Consider the following 25,631-nt stretch of genomic DNA (forward strand, 5'->3'; position numbering starts at 1 on the left):
AAGTCTCAATCATATCACCTCTCCTTCTTCTATCCCCAAACTCTGCAGACCACATTCCCTCAGCCGATTCTCATAACTAACATTGTACAGTCCTGACACCATCTTTGTTATCTGCCTTTGTATCCTTTCCACAGTTAATTTATCCCCTTCAAATCCTGGGGACCAAATCTGAGAACAATAGTCCAAGTGTGGTCTGATCAGTGTCTTATACAATGGAATGATAACCCTCTTATCTCTGCATGTCAGTGTCCTTCTCATAATTGCAGCAATCATCTGTGTTACCTTCACCACATTTGCAATATGTCCCCTAAAGTTCAGGTTTCTATCAATCATCAACCCCAGATCTCTTGTCTCCTCTACTTCCTCCAGCATAACTCCTCCCATAGAGTGCAGCATCCCATCGATGTTTCCCAAACCTCGAGACCTTACATTTTGCTGCATTAAACTGATAACCCCCATTGATTTGCCCATCTATCTAGCTTATTCAAATCCTCTTGCAGGGCTACCACATCTGCACTATTACTAATAATCCTTCCTAGCTTCGCATCATCCACAAACAACTGAATATCCCCTTGCAATCCACTGGCAATGTCATTGATATAAAGGTTAAACAATATAGGTCCTAGTACTGAGCCCTTTATAATGGCCTCAATGAGTCTTCTTTCTATAAACTGAGAAATGTAGGTTATCATCTGGTTGGCGAAGAATTAGGAAATCTAATAAGGCTAACTGCTTATTTGATTCTACTTATAGGGTAAACTTGATCCTAGGTTGAAGTGCGTTTAACTTGGTGAGAAATTGTTGAAGTTCATCCGAAGAGCCGTTCCATACAACAAAAATATCATCGACACAGCTGAACCAATGAGTAGGTTTGGGAGAAATGTTGTCAAAGATACGTTGTTCAAAAGGTTCCATAAAGAAATTGGAGATAGCAAGAGAAAAAGGATTGCCCATTGCTGTTCCTTCAATTTGTTGATACAACTTATTTTTAAAGGAAAAATAACCAGAATGTATTACAAAATGAAATATGTTTATAATGTCTGAAGGAAATTCCTATTGTAGTAATTCAATGCTTTCAGAAAGAGGCACATTTGTAAATAAAGAAACAACATCTAAACTGATCATGATATCAGAAACATCCAAATGAAGATCTGAAATTTTTTTTTGAAATCCAAAGTATTTTTTTATATAAGTATCAGTTCTTCTAGTTGAAGAGGAGAGTAAATTTGATAAAAATTTTGAGATTTTGTAAGCAACCTATACAATCTACAACTGGTCTTAATGGAATGCCTGGTTTATGAACTTTTGGAAGACCATACAATCTAGGTGGACGACCGAAGAAGGTTTTAAGTTTTTTCTTTTGATCTTCATTCTATGTAGATCAAATTATCTATAAGAGAATTAAGTCTCTTTAATTGACTCCGGGTAGGATCCGATGTAAGAGGCCTATAAGTTGAACAGCCGCGAAGTAAAAGAGACATTTTTCTCTCATATTCCTTCCTATCTTGAATCACTACATCCTTCTCCTTATCAGCTTTTGTAATAATTAAATTATTACGAAACAAATAAGTAGTTAGCCTTTTTAGATCCTCTAATTCTTCGCCAACCAGATGGTAACCTGCATTTCTCAGTTTATTGAAAGAAGACTCATTCAGGCCATTATATCCATGCAGAATCTCATCACCATCCCAGTCAAAAGGCAGGAACTATTAAAACACTGGTTCATCGGGCCCACTCCTTTTGTTCTTCAGACGATCTTTTACAGAAAGAACTACAATATATAACTTCTTCCTTTCTATCTAATGGTTATAAGAATTGCTTCATTAAAAGAACTTTGAGTAGTTTTAATATGTCTTCCTCTTCAAACACAGAAGAAATAACGTGCATTACTATCCCTTATGTACAAGGCATCAGTGAATGTATAGCAAAAGTTTTAAAACCACTGAATATTTTTGTTTCCTTTCAACCGTTTAGAAAAATTTCCACCTTTCTCACTTCTCCTAAGGACAAGCTTCCACATCTTAATCATCCAGGTGTCTACCAGATTCCGTGCTCTTGTGGATTATCTTATTTCAGACAAACGGGAAGATCTGCCTCTATTCGGCTAGAAGAACACCAATCTTATATTGAATACTTTAAACCTGAAAAGCCTGGACTTGCAGAACATGCCATCTTCACTAGACATAGAGTTCATTGGAGAAAGACAAGAGTGCTTCACAAAAATCAGTTCATCATGGAATGCCTTTATAAAGAAACATGTGAAACTCTACTTCTTTCTCCTAACTTAAACAGATCCGACGGCTTACGTCTATCCCCTTTATGAGAGATAGTACTTTACAAATCAGCTAATCTTTCCTAACTTTTTATTGTCTTGATTTTTTTTTTTATTTATTTTATTTTTTTTTTAGGAAATTTATTGACCTTTTTGGTTATCGTACACCAGCTACTTAGGTGGTGCTTTTTGGAATTGTCAGTTATTGTTTAATTTGAGCTTAATATGTACTGAAGATGCCTATTACACACAGGTGAAAATTATACTATTAAATAATCTTTGTATGTGAGTTTTTTCCATTATTAATTTTGTATCGATAAGTCTACTCACGGTATACCTCTTTTAAAACTTAGTGAAAGAATTTACTATTTTGGCAGGTGCAAATAATTTGAAAGGTGAGACATGCAATGAGTGAGGATATGAAAGAGCTCTAGAAAGAAGCAAAAATCAAGAGTGAGAAAGTAAATATTGTAAGTCTGCTGCCTTGGTGTGACATGACTGAATTGGAAAGAAGGTCCATGAATGATACTGAATCAATGACATGATTGTGCAGGAGGAATGGGGTGCAGTTTATAGATATATGAAGTGAATTAGAAGAAATAGAGGTGGGGTGCAATCTAGTGTTGGTTAAGCCACCACTGAGACAAATGAGTGTGTACAGAAACGATCATGCAATGCTGGCTGCAGGTTCACATATCTCAAATCTGAATAGGTTGGTAATGACATTATGCAAGGATAACTGTAGTTCCAATCAGTGAGGCTTGGTTGGCAGAAAATGATGTAGGTACTTGGATGGAGTATAAAGGATATTGTATTTTCAGGGAGGATAGTGAGAATAGAAGAGGTAGTTATTGCTGATGACAGTTGAAGAACTTCAACCAACACAAAATAGAAGGTGAGATGAGATAGAGGTGAATAAGACAAAATATATTGTTGCAGCTATAGACCTCAGAAGACACAGGAAGATGTGCTATGCATTAACAGATTAGCACTATGAATGCATGCCTAAGCATTTATCATGTGGGGAGGGGACTTCAACTATCGGAAAACATAGATTGGAGAGAGGGAAGGGGCATGGAAAGATAGAAATGGAATTTATACAGTTGCTAAGGGATAATTACCAGAAACAACACATGTCATGTGAGCGACCAGGAGTCTGAGAGTGCTGGATCTGTTAACAGCATCAGAAGATGTATCCATAACCAAGGCAGATATATTGCCTCCAGTCATAGAAAATAACCATGGTCTTGTTCTGGAAGGTTGCTAAACTTTTGGAATTTTCTGTCAAGAAAGGGTTTATGCTGAACTATAAATCTAGTAATTATAGCAGATTTAGGAGACAGCTTGGAACAGATCCATGATTATCAATTAAACTCTGTAAAATGTATGGTTATGCTTTTCGGGTTTATAAGATTAGCTACTATGTATCATACTAATGGTACTGGACTGCAGAAAATTGATGAGACTAGGGACTTGGGGGATAATGATGAATAGAGAGTCGGAGTTCAGATGGCATATTGCAGAAGTTGGTAAAATATCTTAAAAAATTGTTTGATGTTGAAAAACACACCAACATGTAAAGATAGGGAGGTTATTATCCCTTTTTAAAAGGCTGTGATTCAACTGCATCTTGACTTCCCCTATTCAAGTGCCATCTCCTATCCAGGAGGTTGACTACCTTACGACAATAAGGTAGTCAACCTTTGACAATATGAAAAATTCCCGTAGTTAACCATGAGTCACAATCCTATCTCTTCCACACATTGTCGTAAGTATTCATGGCTGTAAATCTGTGTGTATTCATGGGGCCAGTTTGACTGTTCTGAGGGATGAAAAAAAGACGATTTTTTTCTGCTTGAAAAAACCTTCTACCTCCATGTGAGATCAGCTGACTGGTTTCTTTTGACTAAAGGTGTCTTTAGACACCTTTAATCGAAAGAAACCAGATCAAGGTTCCTCACATTGTAGACAGGAATCGAACCCAGGTCTTTCCAACTGAAGGGCTTCGTCTATAACAACTGACCTGTGGAGGCTTTGCATCTTGACTACTGTGCACAGATTTGGTCACCTGGGTTTTTGGGGACCAAGAGATGGTAAAGAAGATTCAGAGACAAGTGACTTAACTGGTGACTGGTTTGGCATACTATTTGAAATGTAATGTAGCTTGTCTTTTTATATGTCAAGGAACATCTGGAGTACACACACACACACACATGTGTGTGTGTGTGTGTGTATACTCCAGATGATGACTTTAATATGAAGGTCAAAATATTGGAAAATTACCCAAAGTAATATTCTTAACACGCTTGTAGTCTCCATAATTTTATAGCAATGAATTCTGATCACCGTGTAACATTAAAGAAAATAAGAGTATGCATCTGTTTGGCAGTGATGCAAAGTTGGAAAGAACTATGAGAAGTACAGCAGATGTGTTGGCCTTGCAGGCAGTGGCATAGCTAGAGCTTTTGCCACCCAGGGCGATCCCTGAGTTTGCCGCCCCTCTCAATACACACCAAAAATACTACAAAAAGTCAAAACGACATATAGGGAAAGAAATTAAAACACTGTGTTTATTTTTGAAGTAAAACTTTAATTTCAACATTCTAAAATGTTATTCTTGCTTTTCTGTTAGCAAAATCGACGATTTTGCTAACAGAAAAGGCGAAGTCTATTTCTTAGTAATATAGGTAATTCTTAATCAATTTTATTTAGAAAAATTCCTCTCACAACTAGCAACACTTACAGCAATTGTGAAGAAAATTCACAGTAGTATTATAATATTTAGAACTGAGTTCTCGAGACTGTATTTTAGAATTAACTGCAAAAGTTCAAAAAGGTTCAAAGTGCCGCCGGAGCAGACAACCCCCTCCATACCCCCCTAGCTATGCCACTGTTTGCAGCAGCATCTTAATAAACTATGTGAGCACGCAAGTCAGTGAAGTTATCGGTTTAAAGATGCAAGTGTAAAGAAGGTTAGAATGCAGAATATATAATTAATGGGGAAATAAATTCTGAATGAGATGGAAGAGATGAAAGAACTGGTAGTGATTATGCACAGAAACATCAAGTTTATCGATCACATTGCTAAAATTGTAAAAACATCACAACAAATTACAGATATTCACATGCAGAAGCAAAGAGGATATGGTTCCCTTGTATAAGGCTTTGATCAGGCCACATACTACTGTGTGCAGTATCTCATTATTTTCAAGGGGATCAGGATCTATTGGAGAGGTTCCAGAGAAGGTTTACTAAGTCATTGTCACATCTATGGATTGTCAGATATGAGAAGAGATTGAGGGAATGCAACTTACGGAGCTTTATGAATAGAAGAAGAAGATGGGATGTGATTGAGACAAGTTGGTGAGGGGGTTGTTATCAGATTAATATAGAGGAGATATTTCATAAAGAAGAGGGTGGCAAGGGAAGAACAAGAGGTAATCCCTGGAAGCTGTATAAAGAGGGGGGGGGGAGAGCATGGAAGTGAGAAACAGGTTCTTTTATTATTATTATTATTATTATTCAGTCCTCCATGGAGTCAAAAGACTCATCTTGGGAGGTCCTTCCTAAGAAACACAAAGTCTATCAAGACTCATCGAGGGCAGGTTCCCCCCTAAGAAACACAAAGTCTATCATACCACTCCTTAAACTCATTGATCGTTCTCACTCTCACCACTCCATCAGGCAATACATGCCATTGCTCAACCACCCTCCATGCAAAGAAACCACTCCTCACCCTCTTGCTAACAGTTTCCTTTCTAATTCCAGGGATGGCCTCTTGTCATCACTCCTTCCATTCAACCAAGCGAAAGAACTCCCTAGTGTCAACCCTGTAACCACTTCTCAACAGTTTAAAAGTCTCAATCATGTCACTCTCCTTCTTCTTCTATCCACCAAACTCTGCAGTCCACATTCCCTCAGCTGATCCTCATAACTATCATTGTACAGTCCTGAAACCATCTTTGTTATCCGCCTTTGTACCCTTTCCACAGTTAATTTATCCCCTTCAAATCCTGGGGACCAAATCTGAGAACAATAGTCCAAGTGTGGTCTGATCAGTGTCTTATACAATGGAATGATAACTGTTTTATCTCTGCAGGGCAGCGTCCTTCTCATTATTGCAGCAATCCTCTGTGTTACCTTCACCACCTTTGCAATATGTCCCCTAAATTTCAGGTTTCTATCAACCATCAACCCCAGATCTCTTATCTCCTCTATTTCCTCCAGCATAACTCCTCCCATAGAGTATGCTGCATCCCATTGATGTTTCCCAAACCTCAAGACCTTACATTTTGCTGCATTAAACTGATAACCCCATTCATTTGCCCATCTATCATAGCTTATTCAAATCCTCTTGCAGGGCTGCTGCATCTGCACTATTACTAATAATCCTTCCCAGCTTTGCATCATCCGCAAACAACTGAATATCCCCTTGCAATCCACTGACAGTGTTGTTGATATAAAGGTTAAACAATGTAGGTCCCAGTACAGAGCCATATGGGACCCCACTTGTAACCCTCTGCTTGTTTGAAACTGTCCCACCATACACAACTCTCTGATACCTATCGGACAGCCAATCCTGAATCCAGTTGACCAATCTGACATTTAGACCTCTATGTGTTGCAATTTAAATATCAGCTTATCATGTGGTACCCTGTCAAATGCCTTCGCTAAGTGTAAGAAAATGGCAGTATATGCCTTTCCCTCATCTACTGCTCTTGTAACTTTATCATAAAAGGCTAGCATATTGCTGAAACAAGAGTGCCCCTTCACAAATCCATGTTGACTCTCATAGATAACATTGCCCTCATCTGCCCAGTGCTGTATACGGTCCTTCACTGCTTTCTCCAAGATCTTACTAACTACTGATGACACACAAACTGGCCTATAATTAGACACTTCCAGGCTGCTACCGCCTTTATGCAATGGCACCATCTTACCCTCTTTCCATTCCCTGAGTACCTTTCCCATAGCCAGACTTTCATCGACAAGCCAAGTGAAAGGAGCTGTCAGTTCTTTAGCACATTCTCTCAAAACTCATGGTGAAATACCATCCAGTCCCACAACTTTATTGACATCCAGAGTACTCAGTATTTGAAACACACACTCCTCCTGTACCTCTAAACCTCAAACCTGCCCTTTTGCATGGACAATGATTGGTGAGCAGAATGCATTGCCTGAAAGTATGATGAGTGCAAAAAATGTGAATAGGTTTAAGGCACTGTTTATCTTTTTCACAAGCATATACACCTCCTGCAATGAATCCTTTGACCCCCATTGAGGTCACATTTGAACAGTAATCATAATAATAATATATAGCATGCTGATCTCATTTTTGTGTTAGAATTTTCATGTAAAACTAGTATTTGTCTTAATAGTATAGAATATGTCAAATGCAATAACTAATTTCGGATCATAAAAAAAAATGAAATACAATAAAAAATATTACTTTTAAAAATGTTGTGCATTGTTTAAATCAGTTAGCTTTTGTGCCTGTTGAAAAATATATGAATACATAGCACTATTTCATATATTATCTTATCTTATTATCTACAAAAATAAAAGAAAACAAAGGCAGTCTTTACCATAAGTGGTGTCCTCTCCTTTTAACTCTAAAACCTTGAGATTTCAGTGCATCTATCTTATATTTTCTACAGAGTGTCCCAAAATTCACGCAAGAAGTAATTTTGATAGAAAACACAGGTTTTTAATTAAAAATTGTAATTTCTTATTGATTCATAAAGTATACAGTATAGGGTTATGCATCGAAATTTTCCATGACCGTTTTGCATAAATGTGGCTGAATTTCGTTGATACAGTGTTCAATTTCCTCCTTCAAAGGCGTTGGTAGTCGTGAGCTTGTTGGCATAAACCTTAGACTTCAAAAAAACCCCAAAGAAAAAAGTTCAACGGCGTTAAGTCATATGATCTGGGTGGCTAATTCTGATCACCAAAACGGGAAATTACACGACCAGGAAATGACTCGTGTAGTAATTGAATTGTTTCTCAGGCTGTATGGCATGTGCCACCATCTTGTTGAAACCACATGTCATCCACATCCATTTCTTGCAATTTAGGCACAAAAAACTGGATTATCATGTCGCAATAGCGAGCACCATTAACTGTTATTGCCTTGCCAGCCGCATTTTCAAAGAAGAATGGACCGATGATGCCTCCAGCCCAAAATCTGCACCAAACAGTGAAACGTTGTGGATGCATTTGTTTCTCAACAATCACTCGTGGATTTTCTGAACCCCAAATGCAACAGTTTTGTCGATTAATGAAGCCATCAAGATGAAAATGAGCCTCATCGCTGAAGATGATTTTGTTAGAAAAATAAGCATCCACTTGGTGTTGTTCCATAATCCATTCAACAAACTCTCTTCGATGTGTGTGGTCAGTAGGCTTCAGTTCTTGAGTTAATTGAACTTTGTAAGCATAAAGATGCAAATCTTTATGTTGTCTTTTACGCTGTCTTTTTTTTTTCTTGTTGGTAACACTTTACCGCACAAATGGCTCTAAATTTAAATCTTGCGTGAATTTTGGGACACCCGGTATAACTGAAGAAAATTTTGAAATTTAAGAAAAAGTTGCATTGAGAAAGATAGAAAGGAATGTAAACTCCATTGAAAGAAAAATTTGCATCCTTGCTCTAATCAATAATCCATTCTTTGAACACGTAATGACTTTTTAAATGGGTCATAAATGCAAATTTAAATTGATGGGTGCAGTTTCTGTTATTATCATCATCATTTTCACACCACAATGGTGTCAAAAAGCTCATTGTGGGAGATCCTTCTGTCACACACACACACACACACACATAGCATTGTAGAGGGAATATAAACAAAAAAGTGATCAGCATACAAAGTGCAGGCAAGAAGGGTAATATGATACGGAAGGTTAAGTCAGATTATGAGAGAAAATTACCGAGTAAGTCAAGGTAAATCCAAAAGAGTTTTTTTTTTTTCACTGTTTAGCAAATAAGAGATGGAATAATTATGGAAGGATACTTTCTCATTGTCAATTCCAATGGTAGGAAAATGACAGAAGCAGAAGAAATCGTTCAGTTATTAGGTAATCACTTTGCAAGAATATATCTACACAAATGGCCATGAATTCCCAGCATCCCCTAAATGGGACAGGGATGCGAAGAATCTCCATGCCCAAAATGGCATCCACTAAAACTAGGAACCTGGATTGTCAGAACCCTGTATGAAGCAAGTAAGCTAAGAAATGCTATCCAGGAAATGAAAAGACTTGGATTTTAGGAATGAGTGAAGTTAGGTGGCCAGGATCAGATATTATTTACTTCAGGCATACTCAAGTTAATGACATAACAATGTACCACTCTGGAAGTAGTGAAAACAGTCATCAAAACGAAGTTGGAATGATATTAAAAAAAAAGATACCAATAAGTCACTGTTGAGCTTCATCCTCTACTCAGATAGAATGATGTTATTAAAACTAAAAGGTCAACCACTAGATATGAATCTGATACAGGTCTATGCCCCTACTGCTGACAAGAAAGACACCTAGATCGAAGAATTTTATGATCAATTAAAAGAACTAAAGAAACATGATGTTAATATTGCCATTGGTGATTTTACTGCTAAAGTTGCAAAAGGTAGAGGTGGAGATATAGTTGGTGAACATAGACTGGGAACAAGAAATGAGAGAGGAGACCGTCTTATTCAATTCTGTCAAGAAGAGGAACTAGCAGTCATGAACACATGGTTTAAGCTACCATCCCAAAGGCGATCACCACAGGATAATAATGCATATATAGTCAGAAACCATATTGATTACTTGCTAATTAATCAATGATTTCAAAATTTCATAAAGAGTACAAAAACCTATCCTATTGCAGATATTGCTTTTGATCATAATCTACTTTTGATCATAATCAAAGTTAAAACTTAAATTGAAAGCTATACTTAAGAAACATCAACAAAAAAAGGTTTGATCTAGGAAAGTTTAAAAATCCAGAGATAAGAAACAAATTGAGTTAAGATCTGAATCAAGAGATAGCACTTATCCAGAATGACATCATGAGGGTTGATGAATCATGGGATAAATTAAAATCTGTCTTCACAATACCTTGTGTCCTAATAGGGCAGTAAAAAAAAAAAAAAAAAAAAGAAAGATTGGATAACTGATGAAATTCTTTCTCTAATGGATCAATGCAGATCATATAAAAATCATAGTCCAACAAAATATGGAGGTTCAGAAAATTATTAAAGGCAAGATCAAAGAAGCAAAAGAAATCTGGATGAATGAAAAATGTAGAGAAATAGAAATTCTACAGGAAAAGTGACAGTTTTAATATACACAAAAAAGCTGAAAGAGACCTCAGGTATATTTAAGAAAAAACAACTATATATCCTTCGAAATAAAAAGGGAGAAATAATATCTGAAAAAGATGACAAAATACAAGAATGGGTGAAATATGTAGAAGAACTCTTTACTGATAACAGACAGAATCCAGAAAATACTTATGAACAGATGGATGGTCCATGCATTCTAAGATTAGAGGTAGAATGTGCGCTGAACTCAGCTAAAAATGGTAAAGTCTTAGACCCTGATAGAATACCAGAAGAAATGGTAAAGTTATTAGAAGGTGACAACATTACTATATTAGTAAAGCTATTTAATAAGATCTATGATAGAGGCATAATCCCTCAAGACTGGTTACAGTCGCCCTTCATCATGCTACCTAAAAAAAAGCAAATGCAAAAACTTATAATGACTATAGAATAATCAGCCTAATGAGTCATGTTCTCAAACTTTTTCTGAAAATAATTCAAAAAAGAATATACAGGAAATGTGAAGACACCATTAGTGATACCCAATTCAACTTTAGAAACAGTTTGGAACAAGAGAGGCTCTTTTCTGTTCTCAAATCTCATTCCAATAATGTAGTGACCAAAACAAGGAAGTATTCATTTGCTTCATCGACTTTGAGAAAGCATTTGACAAATTCCTACATACTAAAATGATTGCACTATTAATAAGAATTGATTAGATGGTAAAGATATCAGGATCATTGAAAACTTATATTGGAAGCGAGAGGCATCTGTTCAAGTTGATGACATTATTACAGACTCCATTAACATCAACGAAGAGTAAGGCAAAGATGTGTGCTGTCACCTCTTCTTTTTAACATAAAATCAGAAGCCATATTTCAAAAAATCTTAAAAAGAAGAGAGGAAGGGAGTAATGTAAATGGTGAAGCCATCAGTAACATCCAATATGTTGATGATACAGCTCCTGGCTGACAATATTCAGGATCTTCAAAATCTTCTGGAACTAGTGAATGAAGAGAGTGAAAAAATGGGATTAAAAATAAATATCACCAAACTAAATTCATGGTCATAAGCAAGAAACCAATTCTTAATTCAGCACTTTCTTTAAATGGGAAACAAATAGAAAGATTGAAAAGTTTTAATATCTTGGATGCTGGTTAAATGAAGAATGCAATCCAGGAATGGAAATAAAAGTTAGAATTGGAATGGCAAGAAAAAATTTTCTCCTGATGAAATCAGCACTGTGTAACCACAATTTAAATTTAGAGCTTAGATTACACATAGTTAAATGCTATGTGTAATCTAGGTCCAAGTTCTACACCCTACCGCACTACAGATGTGTGGTCTGTAGTGCTGTAGGGTGTAGAACTTGGACCTTGAAGACGGCATCAATAAAAAAAACTTGAAGCCTTTGAGATGTAGTATATAGAGACAAATGTTAAAAATCCCATGGACAGCAAAAATGTTCAATCAGAACGCACCGGAACAAATGGGGAAATCATGTGAACTTTTAGATACCAAAAAAAGAAGGAATACTGCATATCTTGATCACCTACTTCATAATGAAAAATATAAGATACTTCAATTGATTATAAAAGGAAAGATAAATGGAAGTACTCATACCCTCCTTATACAACTTTCAGGGACATCCACTTGTTCTACTCCATTCTCCCATTCTATGAAAAACTTTTTCCACTTTAACCTCGCGACAACCCTTTATGAACTTAAATGCCTCAGTCATATCCCCTCTGTTCCTCCTATTCACAAGGCTTTTCAAACTGCACCCACACAATCTGACTTCATATCTAGCATGCCAAAGACCATTTACCACCTTAGTAAGTCTTCTCTGGAACCTTTCCAATTTATCCTCATCATCATCATCATGAAATCCAGGGAACAAATCTATGCACAATAATCCATATGAAGCCTGATCAAGGCCTTACAATGGAACCAAAAGCTTTATATTTCTGCACATTAAGGTCCTCTGCATCATTGACATAATCTGATATGAAGTCTTAACAACTTGTGCAGTGTGACCTCTGAACATTAGAACCTTGTTCACCACCACCACTACAAAGTCTCTTATCTCCTCAACTTCCTCCACAATTTCCCCACCAGGTGTATACTTTACATCACATTGTTGCTACCAAATTTCAGAACTTTACACTTCGCAACATTGAACTGACTGATTGATACTGTTGCTCGCTCACATAATCTATTCAAGTCCTGTAAAGGACACAATATCTGCTTGATTCCTCTCCCCAGTTCTGCATCATCTGCAAATAGTTGTATATCACCAGTTAAACCTATCCCAGTATGATTAATATACAAATTAAATAACAAGGCTCCCAAAACAGAGACCTGTGGTCCACCAATAATGTCTTTTCTCTTTAGAGATAATGCTCCCCACCCACAAATACACAACTAGGTGATAGCTATTTGATAGTCAGTCACGTATCAAACTCACTAGTCTGTTATCCAGTCCCATCAGCTTCAGTTTAGTGATCAATCTGTCAAAAGCATTTGCAAAATCTAAGTACTGTATATGCATCTTCCTTGTCCAATACATTCATCACCTTGTTATGGTACATAAGCAAGTCGGTCAAACACGATCTTTCTTTAACAAACCCATTCTGACAAGCAGAAAGAATACTACTGTTATCAACCCACTTTTATATCGTCCCTATAACTCCAGATATATACAGATCAGCCTAAAATTTGTAGGTTTAACCTTACCTTTGTAAAATGGAACAATTTTACATTCCTTCCACTCCTTTGGGACTTGTGCTATTGCAAGAATCTTCTAAACAGGTGGGCTAAGGCTGATACTAACTCCTTGGAATGTTCTTTTAAGACACTTGGTGATATGTCATCAAGCCCTGTTGCCTTACTTATATCTAGCTTACTTAACTTTTCATATACCTCTTGCTTGCTTACCATTAAGCCTTCTTTCATTTCATTCTCTAAACTTGAGCTTCTGATTTATTATTATTATTACGTGATACCTCCAGGGAGTCCAAAGACTCATCGAGGGAAGGCACCTACTCTACAGCTCTCTCTCTCTCCACAAACTACAATTTACCACTACTGCACCAATGCCATCTACTGCTCACCACTAGTATTTTCACAGACAATCACAAACCTCCATGCTCATGGCGGGATTCAAACCCGCAGCCTTTTGGTTGGAGAGCGGATATGCTAACCAGGGCAACCAGGCTATCTGATGATCTGCTTACTGAATACCTTGACTATATCCTCTGCATAAATCTCCCATTTTCATCCATTAACAGCATCTTACCATAATCATTCTTCTTTCTATTTGCCACATATTAAAATAACTGGCAAGGTTTTTCTTGGCTTGATTGGCTAATTTCTGCTTGTAGTGCACTATTGTTGTCCTTACTAATTGAGTCACTCCTCTGGCCAGCTCTTTGTGTAACTAGTTCGTGCTGCCTCCAAAGTGTGACTTCTTTTTCTAAATTTCATTCTTAATCCTGCATTCATCCATTTGCACCTACCTTATTCAGCCTTTTGACCTTTGGAAGACATTCATGCACTGACACTGTTATGTATTCTATTTATTTTTAATTACCCATGCTATAACTCCAAGCTGTCTCCTAAGCTTGTCATAATCATGAGCCTTGTGATTCCACATTTATCCTTGCCTCATTAAATTGATTACCGAATACCTCAACAATGTCTTCTGCAGCATTTATGATTCTACAATTTTCATCCTAATCTTACCATAGTTATTCTTCCTTCTACTAGCCGCATATCTAAATAACTTTCTATGGTTTTTCTTTGACGGATTTGCTAATTTCTGCTCATACTGCACTTTTGTGTTTGTACTAACTGAGTCACTCTCCAGGCTTGTTCTTTATAACTCTTCATATAATTGGTTATTGCCATTATTCATCTTGTACTACATCAAATTTCATGTTTAATCCCATGAAATTTGATGTAGTATTGATGCTGTTATGTATTTCTTTGTAAGTCTTCAAGCAGCCTTTATTTCCTTACCACTCAACTCCTCATTCCATGCTCTAGCTGGAAGCTGTCTCCTGAGTTTGTCATAATCACCATCCTTGTAATTCCACATCTGTCTTTTTCTCACAGAAATCTTGCTATGACTGGCAACAACTAAAGAGAGTGGTCACTCTCACCAAACTGGAAGTGTGAAACTCAACTCGCTATTACATCCTCTAATGTAATTGTGAGGTGAGTGAGCCAAATCTGGGGAATAGGGTGGATGTTCCAACAATTCATAGTGCAGATCCCTTAATTTTCCCATTGCCAAAACATCTTTGTGGGTAGGTACATTGTCCTGATGAAAGATGATTTTTTCCTCTGCAAACCGGGTCTTTTCTCATTAATTTTTTTCGTCTAGTCTGGTTAAAAGATCGGAATAATATTCCCCAGTTATTGTTTTACCCTTTTCAAGATAATTAATAAACAAAATGCCTTTAACATCCCAAAACACCGACGCCATGACCTTGTCTACTTTGGCGCTGAACAACTGGCTTCTGTCTGCTGTTTTGACTGCTGTTTGGATTCTGGTGTGTACTGGTGAATCCAAGTCTCCTCCATAGTAATAAATCGATGCACAAAATCAATTTTATTCTTGTTAAATTGCTCAAAGCACTATTCAGAGATTTTCATGCGAGTTTGTTTTTGATCTGCACGGTACCCATTTGTGCAAAGCTTTTTCATTTGTAATTCTTCACACAAAATGTGTCCTAGACATTCTTTTGAAATGCCTACAGTCTCAGCAATTTCACGCACTTTGACTCACCGGTCATCCAATACCATATTGTGCACTTGATCAATGATTTCTGGTGTTGTTACACTTTTTGAACATCCTTCGCGAGGATCATCTTCAAGGCTGGTACAGCCGCATTTAAACTCGGCAGCCCATTTCTTAATTGTCGAAAACGAAGAAGAAGAGTGCCCATAAACTTTTATGAACTTCGAATGAATTTGTTTTGGCATTATCTTTTACAAAGAATTTTATAACTGCACGATACTCGATTTTATCCATTTCAAGGAATACAGACAACACTTTGGCTTCCAACAGCTGTATAAAAAAAAATTTGAAGAATGACTTGCAATTTCATATGGATTCTTATGACAGATGTACCAGTTTGGGGGAAAAAAATCATGCCAATAGTGTTGCCATTTATGGATGAGGTTAAGACCTTTCAGACCACCCACATAGTTTCCTGGAAAAGTTCCAAATAGCCCTGTCCTTTTACAGGTTCCAGTATATCATCCATCATCACATATCTTTTCTACTAGAACAATGTCACCCTCTGCAACTTTCTTGGTACCTATGTAGTTTCTTTGTGTCAGGGAGAGCATCTGTGTGATGATGCACTGGTTTTTGGTTTGATGACATGATGTGAATCCATTAGAATGATCCTCATTTTTCCAATTTGCATTTGAATCTGGCATACCTTCTCTTGGTTCCTTCTGCACCTCCACATATGAGACAGGAAATGTACCTTGCTTATTATCACTCTTTCCTTCGTACTAGTTAGCGTCCACTCTCCTTAGTAGAATGACTTCATTACCCTTTTGCAGGGATAATTCTCCAGAAGTCTGTGCATCAAAATTGTACTTGGCACAAGCTATTCCATCTGCTATCTTGTTTGATTCTGGAATGGTATCTTCTAATGTAATAACCTCAACATAACTAGTAGGAAAAATTCCAAGTTTTTTGGCATTCTCCTTCATACCAATTCTTGTCTAACTGACGTATAATCTTTACTATGTCTCCTTTCTTTACATTTTTTTTTTTCACTCTGCGAATTGAAATTATATAACACTCTGACATTTGTATTATGTAGTTAAGAGTATTGTGCAAAATTTGACTTTGATAAAAGTGCTGCAATTGTCTTCCATTGTTTCGCTGTGGAAGACTAGAAGAGAGATCTTGTAGAGTGTTTCCTTGAGATGGTTCAGGCCAGACAGTGATCTCAGTTGTATAAAACTTGCCATCATTTTCTGCAGGAAATGGATCAGGTGGTCTCACCATTCCTTGTTCAGATGGTGTGTTCCTGTCATTAAATTTCACAAGTGGAGGTGGTGGGCAGGGCCGTGCCATGCAGTTGTGCAGATTGTGCTCTGCACAAAAGCGCTTGAAGATAGGGGGCACCATTTCACCACGGGAAATAATAAAAGTACTATACAAATTACACAATTACAAATTATAGTTAATGCAATAAAAATGAAATTTTAAATCAGTCAAATTATTATGAATTCTTAATAATCTAACAATATTTTTAACTTGATACATCACCAGTTTTTTATAATTTGTTTGAAGTGAAACATTCAATGTAACATTCAATTAAGTGAAACATTATCAATATTACCACAGATTTTATTTCACAGAGTAAGCATCGACTCAGCAAAAATTTTATAAATATTCTTGATTGTTTATGATATTTTTAGTGGAAATTGTTAGTTTAAGACAGACCGTGATTCATTGTTACACTGTTCTTTGCCCGGTACCATTGGCAGGGTGTAGCATAGAGGCAGCCTGCCTCATGGAGCTGCTTAATAAGCTCGTTCGTTCAGCCATATTACGGCAACAAGATATTTTACAAAAATACAGCGTTTAGTTTACCAAATAAAAAAGGTGCCAGTTCCTATTGACAGTTAAATATGTGCTTATTATATTTTATTAATAAAAAAAATTATAGTCATACATACTAAAACTAAACATTTTAGAACACTTATTAGATACTTAAGGAAACAACCCATAAAGTATCATACGATGTGAATTTCATAACTTTTTATAATCTATATATATATATATACAGTTTATATATATTAAATTATATTATGCATGAATTCTCCTACTCAAATTGCGAGTCTATCGCCCCGAATTTCACATTGTAACAATGACTCGCTCCCTGCAGTAAACAATATGCCATCCCCAACAGCCATTATACTGCAGAAACATGAAAACCAATTAGTTTTATCATGTCACTGGATAAGGTTCACAGACATTTGCAAACTGTGTAATATATTTCTCAACGAATAGTGCAATTACAGACAACTGGGAATATAAACACTAACTAATGAATCACATCTTTCCTCCAACAGAAACTGCTATATACACTCAAGCAAACCACATGTTGCAGGTGCAACATATGGTTTTGCTTGACACTACTCCCCCCCCCCCCCCCCATCATGAATGTGTTAAAACTAAGAAATATATAGTGAATGCATTTCAGATATTATGGAAATTGGTTTAAGAGAATTAGCATTTCATTTCAATTGTCAGCTTGTTTTGTTTGGGTTGCGTGATCTTTTGTTAATACTGCACCAATCATATGCACTTCTTAATAGTTGCTTTTTCTCTACTGGCCTACAATTGCGCACATCTTTCACTTGACAAATTAGCAATTTGTCAAGGATTGTTCATTATGTATCTCAAGTCTTAAATTACTGGTAATTTTTGGTTGCACACAAGGAAACCAGGAGAGAGAAGAAATGATGGAGAATAGAAACTTCTTGGTAAGTCATACCCATTTTCAGTTTTTTTTTCTGAAAACATTAGTTTCCGAAAATCCCCGCATATATCTCGCAGCACAATTTTTTAGCTTTAATTTTGGGAAAAAAGTACAAGTTATAGTCAAGTAAATACGGTAATTTGTTTAACTTTCAAATTGTTAAGTATGGATCATTGGTTAAAGACTGGATTTATAAAACGCACAAAAGAGAGCAATATAGCAGATATAGAAATAAGCAATTTCACTCCTCTCATTGATGATAAATTATTTATATTAAGTAAAAATGTATAGTATCTTTATAAATTTTGTTCTATTAAAAATAAATCTTTTTTTTTTTTGTTTAAATGTACATCTAAATTCAAATAAAACAGTCATTTGCAATGAAATATATTTTTATTTATTTATTATTATTATTATTATTTTGATAAGGGTATTTTGAAAAGGTACTTGGTAAAAAAAAAAATCAACTAACACCTTTTATTCCCTAATAAGGGAGTAGGCGAGGCCTTTATACCCTATCATCTAGCTTTTGGAGACTGAGTGGGTGGGCAGTTCAATCTCCACCGGTAGCCAATCAGAGATAGCTGGCCCATGTCTATCACTAATTATAGCAGCCGCCGATGAAGAGACTAGCAAACAAGTGCTGCCATCTCTTGGTACCTAACCCTAACAAGATATGTCACTGTCTGAAATAATGTGGGTACTACGGTCGATTTTCTTGAGTTTACGGGACGAAAAACCCGAGTTTCCAGGAGGAAAAACCCGCTTGCCTGTGCCAGAGATCAACTAACTCAGGAACCGGTCAAAGATAGGCTTAGAAAAAGTTCCTCCAGTCAGCGACTAGACTAGAACCTAGGTCTAACTTCAAGCGGCCAAGCACAGAGGACGCAACCGCCACTTCCACTGAGCGACACAAGGTACTTGATAATAATGAAAATTAAAGAAGGGGTACATGAATAGCTGAAGTTTCAGAAACACTGATCTATCCGAAAATATTTAGTCTGAATGTTCGTTTTTTTAAAATTCCGCTTCAAATTTGGATAGACGAAATAGCATCTATCCAAATATGCACTTCTTACATTTTTTTCATCGTCATTTGAATTTTGAATGTGAAACATATTGAGGGTATTGTGTATTCTGTGTTTAAGTGACTTTGGACAATTTTTGACTTTGTTTTTAATTGTGTACTTATTTTTGTATTTTTGATAGACAAATAAAATTTTAAAGATAATAGTTTATAAATTATAAACATATTAATCAGCTGAGGGACCATAGCTAAAAATCCCGTATATATGCAGGGTAGACTATCAACGCGTCAGGTTGATGTAGCTCGAATTAAATTAATAAACATAGGTTATTTATGAGCTCTAAAACTTTAGATGATATAAGTTTGTTTACACATACTGCAATTAGCCCTTTCTTGATACTTTTTTTGGTGTATTTTTGCATCATTTCATTTTGTGCGTTACAGTAACAGGGTAATGCACAAATTCACAAACAAAAGGCAACAGTACAGTTGCCGTTTGTTTTATAAGATATATTTATTGTTGTTTAGTAAATTTTTTTGTGAATTTGGATTATTATTCATGTAAAGTAAGTACATCTATTATATATTAAAGATACCAAGCAATTTTATAAACTAGGTTTTAATCCTTTTTCCCAAGTAAGCAAACAGACAAGTATGTCAAGTTTGCGCCTGCACGTAGTGCAAGACTGAGGCAACTCTTGCAAGTACTTTCTACATCTGTTATATTTTTGCTAAGTTTGAAAATCAGGCAACATTTGAGTCATACACTAAAAATACACGAGACAAGTTCCACGTACATTAAAAACTGTTCAAAATACAGCGAACTTAAAGAGTCGTTGATTAAGAAATGCATTATTGATTGCACACAAAGATTATACGAAACTGAGAAAAAATATTGGCAATCTGTTATAGAGTGGTTAATCTACATAATACAATATTTATCAAGACAGTGTATAGCTTTTAGAAGTTCTTCACAAAAACTTTTTGAAAATGATAACAGCACTCTGTCGCTAAATTTGATTCGATAATGGCAGAACACTTGCATTGCATCCAAACATCACAAAATAGGAACATTGCTCATTATTTAGGTGATAAAATACAAAATGAAATCATCCGTATAATTTCTGAAGCTATAAAACAAAAAATTTTAGAAATGGTTAAAGAGGCAAAATATTATTCATTAATTCTTGACACTACTCCGGATATAAGCCACACAGAACAATTATCTATTGTTATTAGATGTGTTAATCAAAATAAAGATACAAATATAGCAGAAATTCATGAACATTTTTTGGATGTTTAATCTGTAGAAGATGTGCAAGGACTATTTCAATTTATAAAAAAATTTTTTAAATTATTGAATATTAACATTTCAGATTTATGCAGCCAAGCTTATGATAATGGTTCAAATATGCGAGGCAAACATAATAGACTGCAGAAAAAAATCCTTGAAATAAATTCAAGGGTTTTTTTTATTCCGTGTGCTGCTCATTCATTAAATTTGGTAGTTAATGATTCAGCTAAGATATCCTGTGAAACTACATTTTTTGGGGGTAATACAGGAATTATATAATTATTTTTCAATATCTGTGAAATGTTGGGCTATATTAAAAAAACATTTTCGTGTTTTAAATTTGAAACCACTTTCTGCTGCAACAGACAAGTAAGTCAAGTTTTGTGGTGCACGTAGTAACTTGACTTACTTGTCTGTTTGATTACTTGGGAAAAAGGATTAAAAAACCTAGCTTATAAAATTGCTTGGTATCTTTAACATAAAAGTAATTTTTGTTTATGTTTATATATATATATATATATATTCTGTTGTATTTATATATTAAGGAATAAACATTTTTGAAAATTTTTATTATTTAAAATTCCTTATTAATGAATTTCATTAATAAGGAATACTACTACTACTACTGTTAAATAAAATTTATTTTCATGTATGCATATAAATTGTTTTGTACTTTTAACAAAGTAAAATTTTTCACAAAAGTTTTTCATGGAAACTTATTTTATGGGGGGGGAGCTGAAAAAAGTTTTGCACATGGTGCAGCACTGGTAGTGGGCCAATAACAGGTTTTAGAGGTGCAGGTCTACCTAAGCCAGTTAAAGGTATATCTCCTCCTTGAAGAATCTGTCGATACAATGCCTTCTGTTCCTCGGAATCTAACTGCTGCTTCTGATTTGATTTTTGGATTAATGTTGAATCTGAATCATAGCCATCACTACGATCATCTGCATATCTGCTTTCCTTGTTCAGTGACTGCAGATATCCTTTAGACTTTCCTGAATTCTTTTCTTGAACAGAAGAATTTTCTGACCCATATTCAAAATCTGCTTTGTTTGGGGTTAAACGTTTAGGTCTAAGGTTGTTGCTTTGACTGTGTGATTCATTACCAATATAAGCTGAATGTTTAAAGTATTAAAGTAAAGAAGATATACATTACTTTGTACATCTCCTGATGAGTTACTTCTTCCTCTGCTTGTCTGGAAACATCAGTAGATTTGGAAGAAAATGCTCTTTCATTTCTATTCATTTCTAGAAAAGAGTTCAGACATATATCCTTCAAAAGAAGGTCTTCCATCATATTTTGGAACCTTGTGTAAAGATCTGAACATGGACTTGTACCAATCACTAGCATATTCTTCTTTAATTCCTGATCTGAGACCAACAGGAATACCCTTTTCAGTTGGGACAATACCATCATATTTCTTCAACTTGAGCATTTTTAATTACAAAGGCTGATTCAACTTCTTTAACTGGCAATGCAAAATATTTATCTGTCTGGATAATATCATCTTCTGGAATAACTTTTTGACTTATGAATGTAGTACCTCTAGGAGTGGAATTATTTCTTTCTGCAGTAATCTATTCATCAGAACCACAATCACTAGTTCTGTCAATCACATCATTTGGAAAAGTGTTTTGATCTTCACTTCTGCAGTAACCAGGAGCATGGCAGGAATCCAGAACAATATCTTCAGATAAGTTTCTTTCCTCATGTTTTTTGGCATTCTCCTTCATACCAATTCTTGTCTAATTGACGTATAATCTTTGCTATATCTCCTTTCTTTAAATTTATTTTTCTTTCACTCTGCGACAGGCAAGAACAAATTGCTGTCTGTCCCAGTAAAGACACTTGAGTCATTATGTATTCATTCGTTTGGCATGGCATCCTTAGAAGGCAATATTTTTTCTGATCCCTTTAATTTTTCCCTTCTCAATCTCAATGTGAGAATAGTTCCAGAATGTTTGATTGCTTGTTGTATATCATAATGGGGAAAACCTTCCATGTTCTGACCATTTACAGCCACCAGAATGTCATTCTCTAGAGTTTTTCTTTGAGCAGTTTACCACCAGAATTCATCCAAGAAATTTGGACTGGATCATTAGAAATATATCTGCCTTGAATTTGAAACCCCACAGCTGACCTCCAGTTAGCATAATGTTCAGGTAAGTAGCCATATCATCTGTTACGCGCACAAGTGTGTGGAATTAAAACTTTTATGAACACACCGCGTGTTTACTCGAATACAATTCCAAAAATCTGGGGCAGTCAAAAATCGATTCCTGCATCAAATACAGTTTACATAACTTTCTCCTGTTGCTTTTAAAATTTTGTGCGATATGTATAATTTTTTTTAAATATAGGAAAAGCACCAAATGTAACTTGTGGATTACTCCAACAAACACAGCACACTAGAAATAACATTTGACCCACAGCCACCAATCTCTGAAGTTGGTCATATTTCACACATTCTTGAGAAACTTGAGAAATTCATTTTTCTTTTTCTCAAGTGCTATCTCTTCATTCCAAACTATACTGCCAAAATTAAAATCACTCCCATAGTGATCACCCTTCTCTTGTTCACTAACCTAAGCTGCTTATATATTTCTTCATCACCTCCCTCCACATTCCGTTTCCTATAGCAACATCTAACTAAATATCTCTTTCTGTTAACCTCCACCTCACACCAAACTGCCTCAAAACCATTGCTACTGTTTCTCTCTTTCATTTTTACCTTATGTCGACATAATTCTCCTGTTGTCATCAGCAGCACTCTCCCTCCCTGATTTCTTGCTTGCATCACACACACACACTGCATTTTCATCAAGTAACAATTTCTCTAGTTCACTCATTCCAAAACTATTTGAATGCAATCCATTAGTTCTGTATAATTCCATTCTTCCCATGAATATAGGCCATATATCCACAAATTTCCCTCCCTTTTCCTCTCAGAGCTGTGAGAGGAAAAGGGATCCATGATTCTCTCTCTTCATCTCAACTCACCATTTTCATACCTCAGCAACTCATTGACATCCTTTCCCATGATAATGTTATTATGTTCTCCTTATGTCCACCTAAATTACCCACAACCACAATTCTCTCTCTCTCCCGCACGTTTTCAACTCATATCCAAAACATGAATTATCTTGCTCATCCTTTATTATTAACATCTCATCTCCATGTCATCAAGACCTCTATGGAGTCAAAGGATTCATCATGAGAACTCTCTGGCTATACTCTCTTATGCAAAAGATCACCAAGCCATGCCTTAAACCCATTCACATTTTCTGCATTTACCACACTTTCAGGCAGTGCATTTTACGCACTAATTACTGTCCATGAAAAGAACCTGCTTCTCACTCCCCTGCTCACATCCTCCTTATACAGATTCCAGGGATCACCTCTTGTTCTTCCCTTGCCGACCTCTTTTCTGTGAAATATCTGCTCTACATTAATCTGAAGAGGAGATAAGATGGGGAAGGTAACAGCCCCTCACCATCTTATATGCCTCAATCCTGTACCCCCCTCTTCTTCTATTCAAAAGGCTCTGTAAGTTGCATTCCCTCCATTTCTCCTCATATCTGACATTCCATTGACCTAACACTGACTTAGTCCTTCCTCCACCATATCCTCTGCATTACAGCTTCTCATGATGTTGCCTTCATAAGGATGAAAAACAGTGGATAAACTGGTCATGGAATACTTCAGCTATATTCTTTACATCAGTTAAACATCTGTCATTGACATCACCTGACATCCTCCTCCTCCTCCTATAGTTATTCTTTCTTCTACCTGCCACATATCAAAAGAACTAGGATTTTTCTAAGCTTGATTTCTGTTCACTGAGTCACCTTCATGGCCTACGTTTTGTACTCTACGTGTAAGTGCTTATTATCAGTGTTCATCTTGTGTGCCTTCAGAGTACCTTCTTCCAGAATTCGCGCTTAACCTCTGCATTCATCTATTTTACTCTTACCCTATTTAATCTTTTCACGTGTGGAATACGCTTGGACATTGCTGCATTTAAATAGCTCTCGATCAATTCCCAAGCAGCATCTGTCAGTTTCCAAAACACTGCAATACTCCATCCAAAGACCATAGCTTGTTTCAATCATATAAGTTGCTTTGGGTATATATTTGGTGAGATTTTTCAAAGTGTGTAAGAAGTAGGTTTCTGCATGAAGAATTGTGAATTCTTCATGCAGAAACCTGATAGGTTGTGAAAGTGCAGACAAGTGAATGAGTGATATGGTTACTTTGATGACTAAGGGCAGACCTTATGCAGTGAGCATCACTACTATGTGGAGATTCTGTGGTAAAAATAATTATAAATTATAATAAAAATCAATGCAAATATAAATTTAATTTTTTTCCAGAGAATGCAGACTGCAATGTATCATTTTACTGGTCTGTATAGTCCTGTGAGAAATTTCCTAATTATTGAACTATTTACTTTCAGGTATGCACTTTTATTCCATACATTATGAGACTGAAATCTGAACTGCAAGCACGATTTACATCTATGGAAAGAATTGCAGCATATTGTGAGGTATGGACTCTTAGTAACATGATTTATTACTTCAGCAGTTCCCTTTTTTTCTCTCAAATTGAGTCAGTCAAATTTTTTTTTCATGTGTATAAATAACTAATATAATTTCATTATTATTACTTTATTCACACAATCAAAACATAACCAAAACAACAGATATTCTTTACAACAATATGACTGCTGATACAATCCAGTTAAAATTATTCCTGTGAATCTAAGAATCATCTATCAAGTACCATCAAAAAATATGGACTGTTCTGTTATGCAACAGTCTATCATGCTATATTCTGTCAAAAGACCTTCCCTAAACCCATGTTGTTCATTGCAAAGTAGAGATTCACTGTCAACCCATTTCTGAATGCAGACCCTAATACTGTTTTTATAAATCATGTGTTTAAAATTGTTGATGTTTAATTATTGTAAATAGTTAGACTTTGAAATTGCAACAAACATACCAATAATAATTGTGATGATCTTGATCTGTTTTTTTTTTTTTTTATTATTATTTTTTTTTTTTTTATGGAGAATATCCACGAGAGCTTGGTCAATGTTACACTGGTTCCATGGATGGGCAAGAAGGAACTTGTTCATATATGGAATGCATTGCCTGATAGAGTGGTGAGTTCAAGGAGTGGTGTGATAGACTTTGTGTTTCCTAGGAAGGACCT

General features: G+C 35.8%; 1 protein-coding gene across 1 annotated transcript in view; it reads left to right on the top strand.

Moving 5' to 3' along the window:
• The window catches only part of LOC150092881 (ATP-binding cassette sub-family C member 5-like), a 708,254-nt gene that overhangs the window by 531,181 nt on the left and 151,442 nt on the right, over positions 1-25,631 (top strand). Inside the window, exon 22 of the mRNA XM_090414097.1 lies at positions 24,874-24,963. Coding sequence (XP_090270223.1) covers positions 24,874-24,963 — 90 coding nt within the window. The remainder of the gene's footprint in view (positions 1-24,873; positions 24,964-25,631) is intronic.

Source organism: Typopeltis vanoorti, chromosome 24 (genome assembly GCF_054136105.1).
Source record: "Typopeltis vanoorti isolate ZY-2024b chromosome 24, IOZ_Tvanoo_1.0, whole genome shotgun sequence".
Classification (NCBI taxonomy): Eukaryota; Metazoa; Arthropoda; class Arachnida; order Uropygi; family Thelyphonidae; genus Typopeltis; species Typopeltis vanoorti.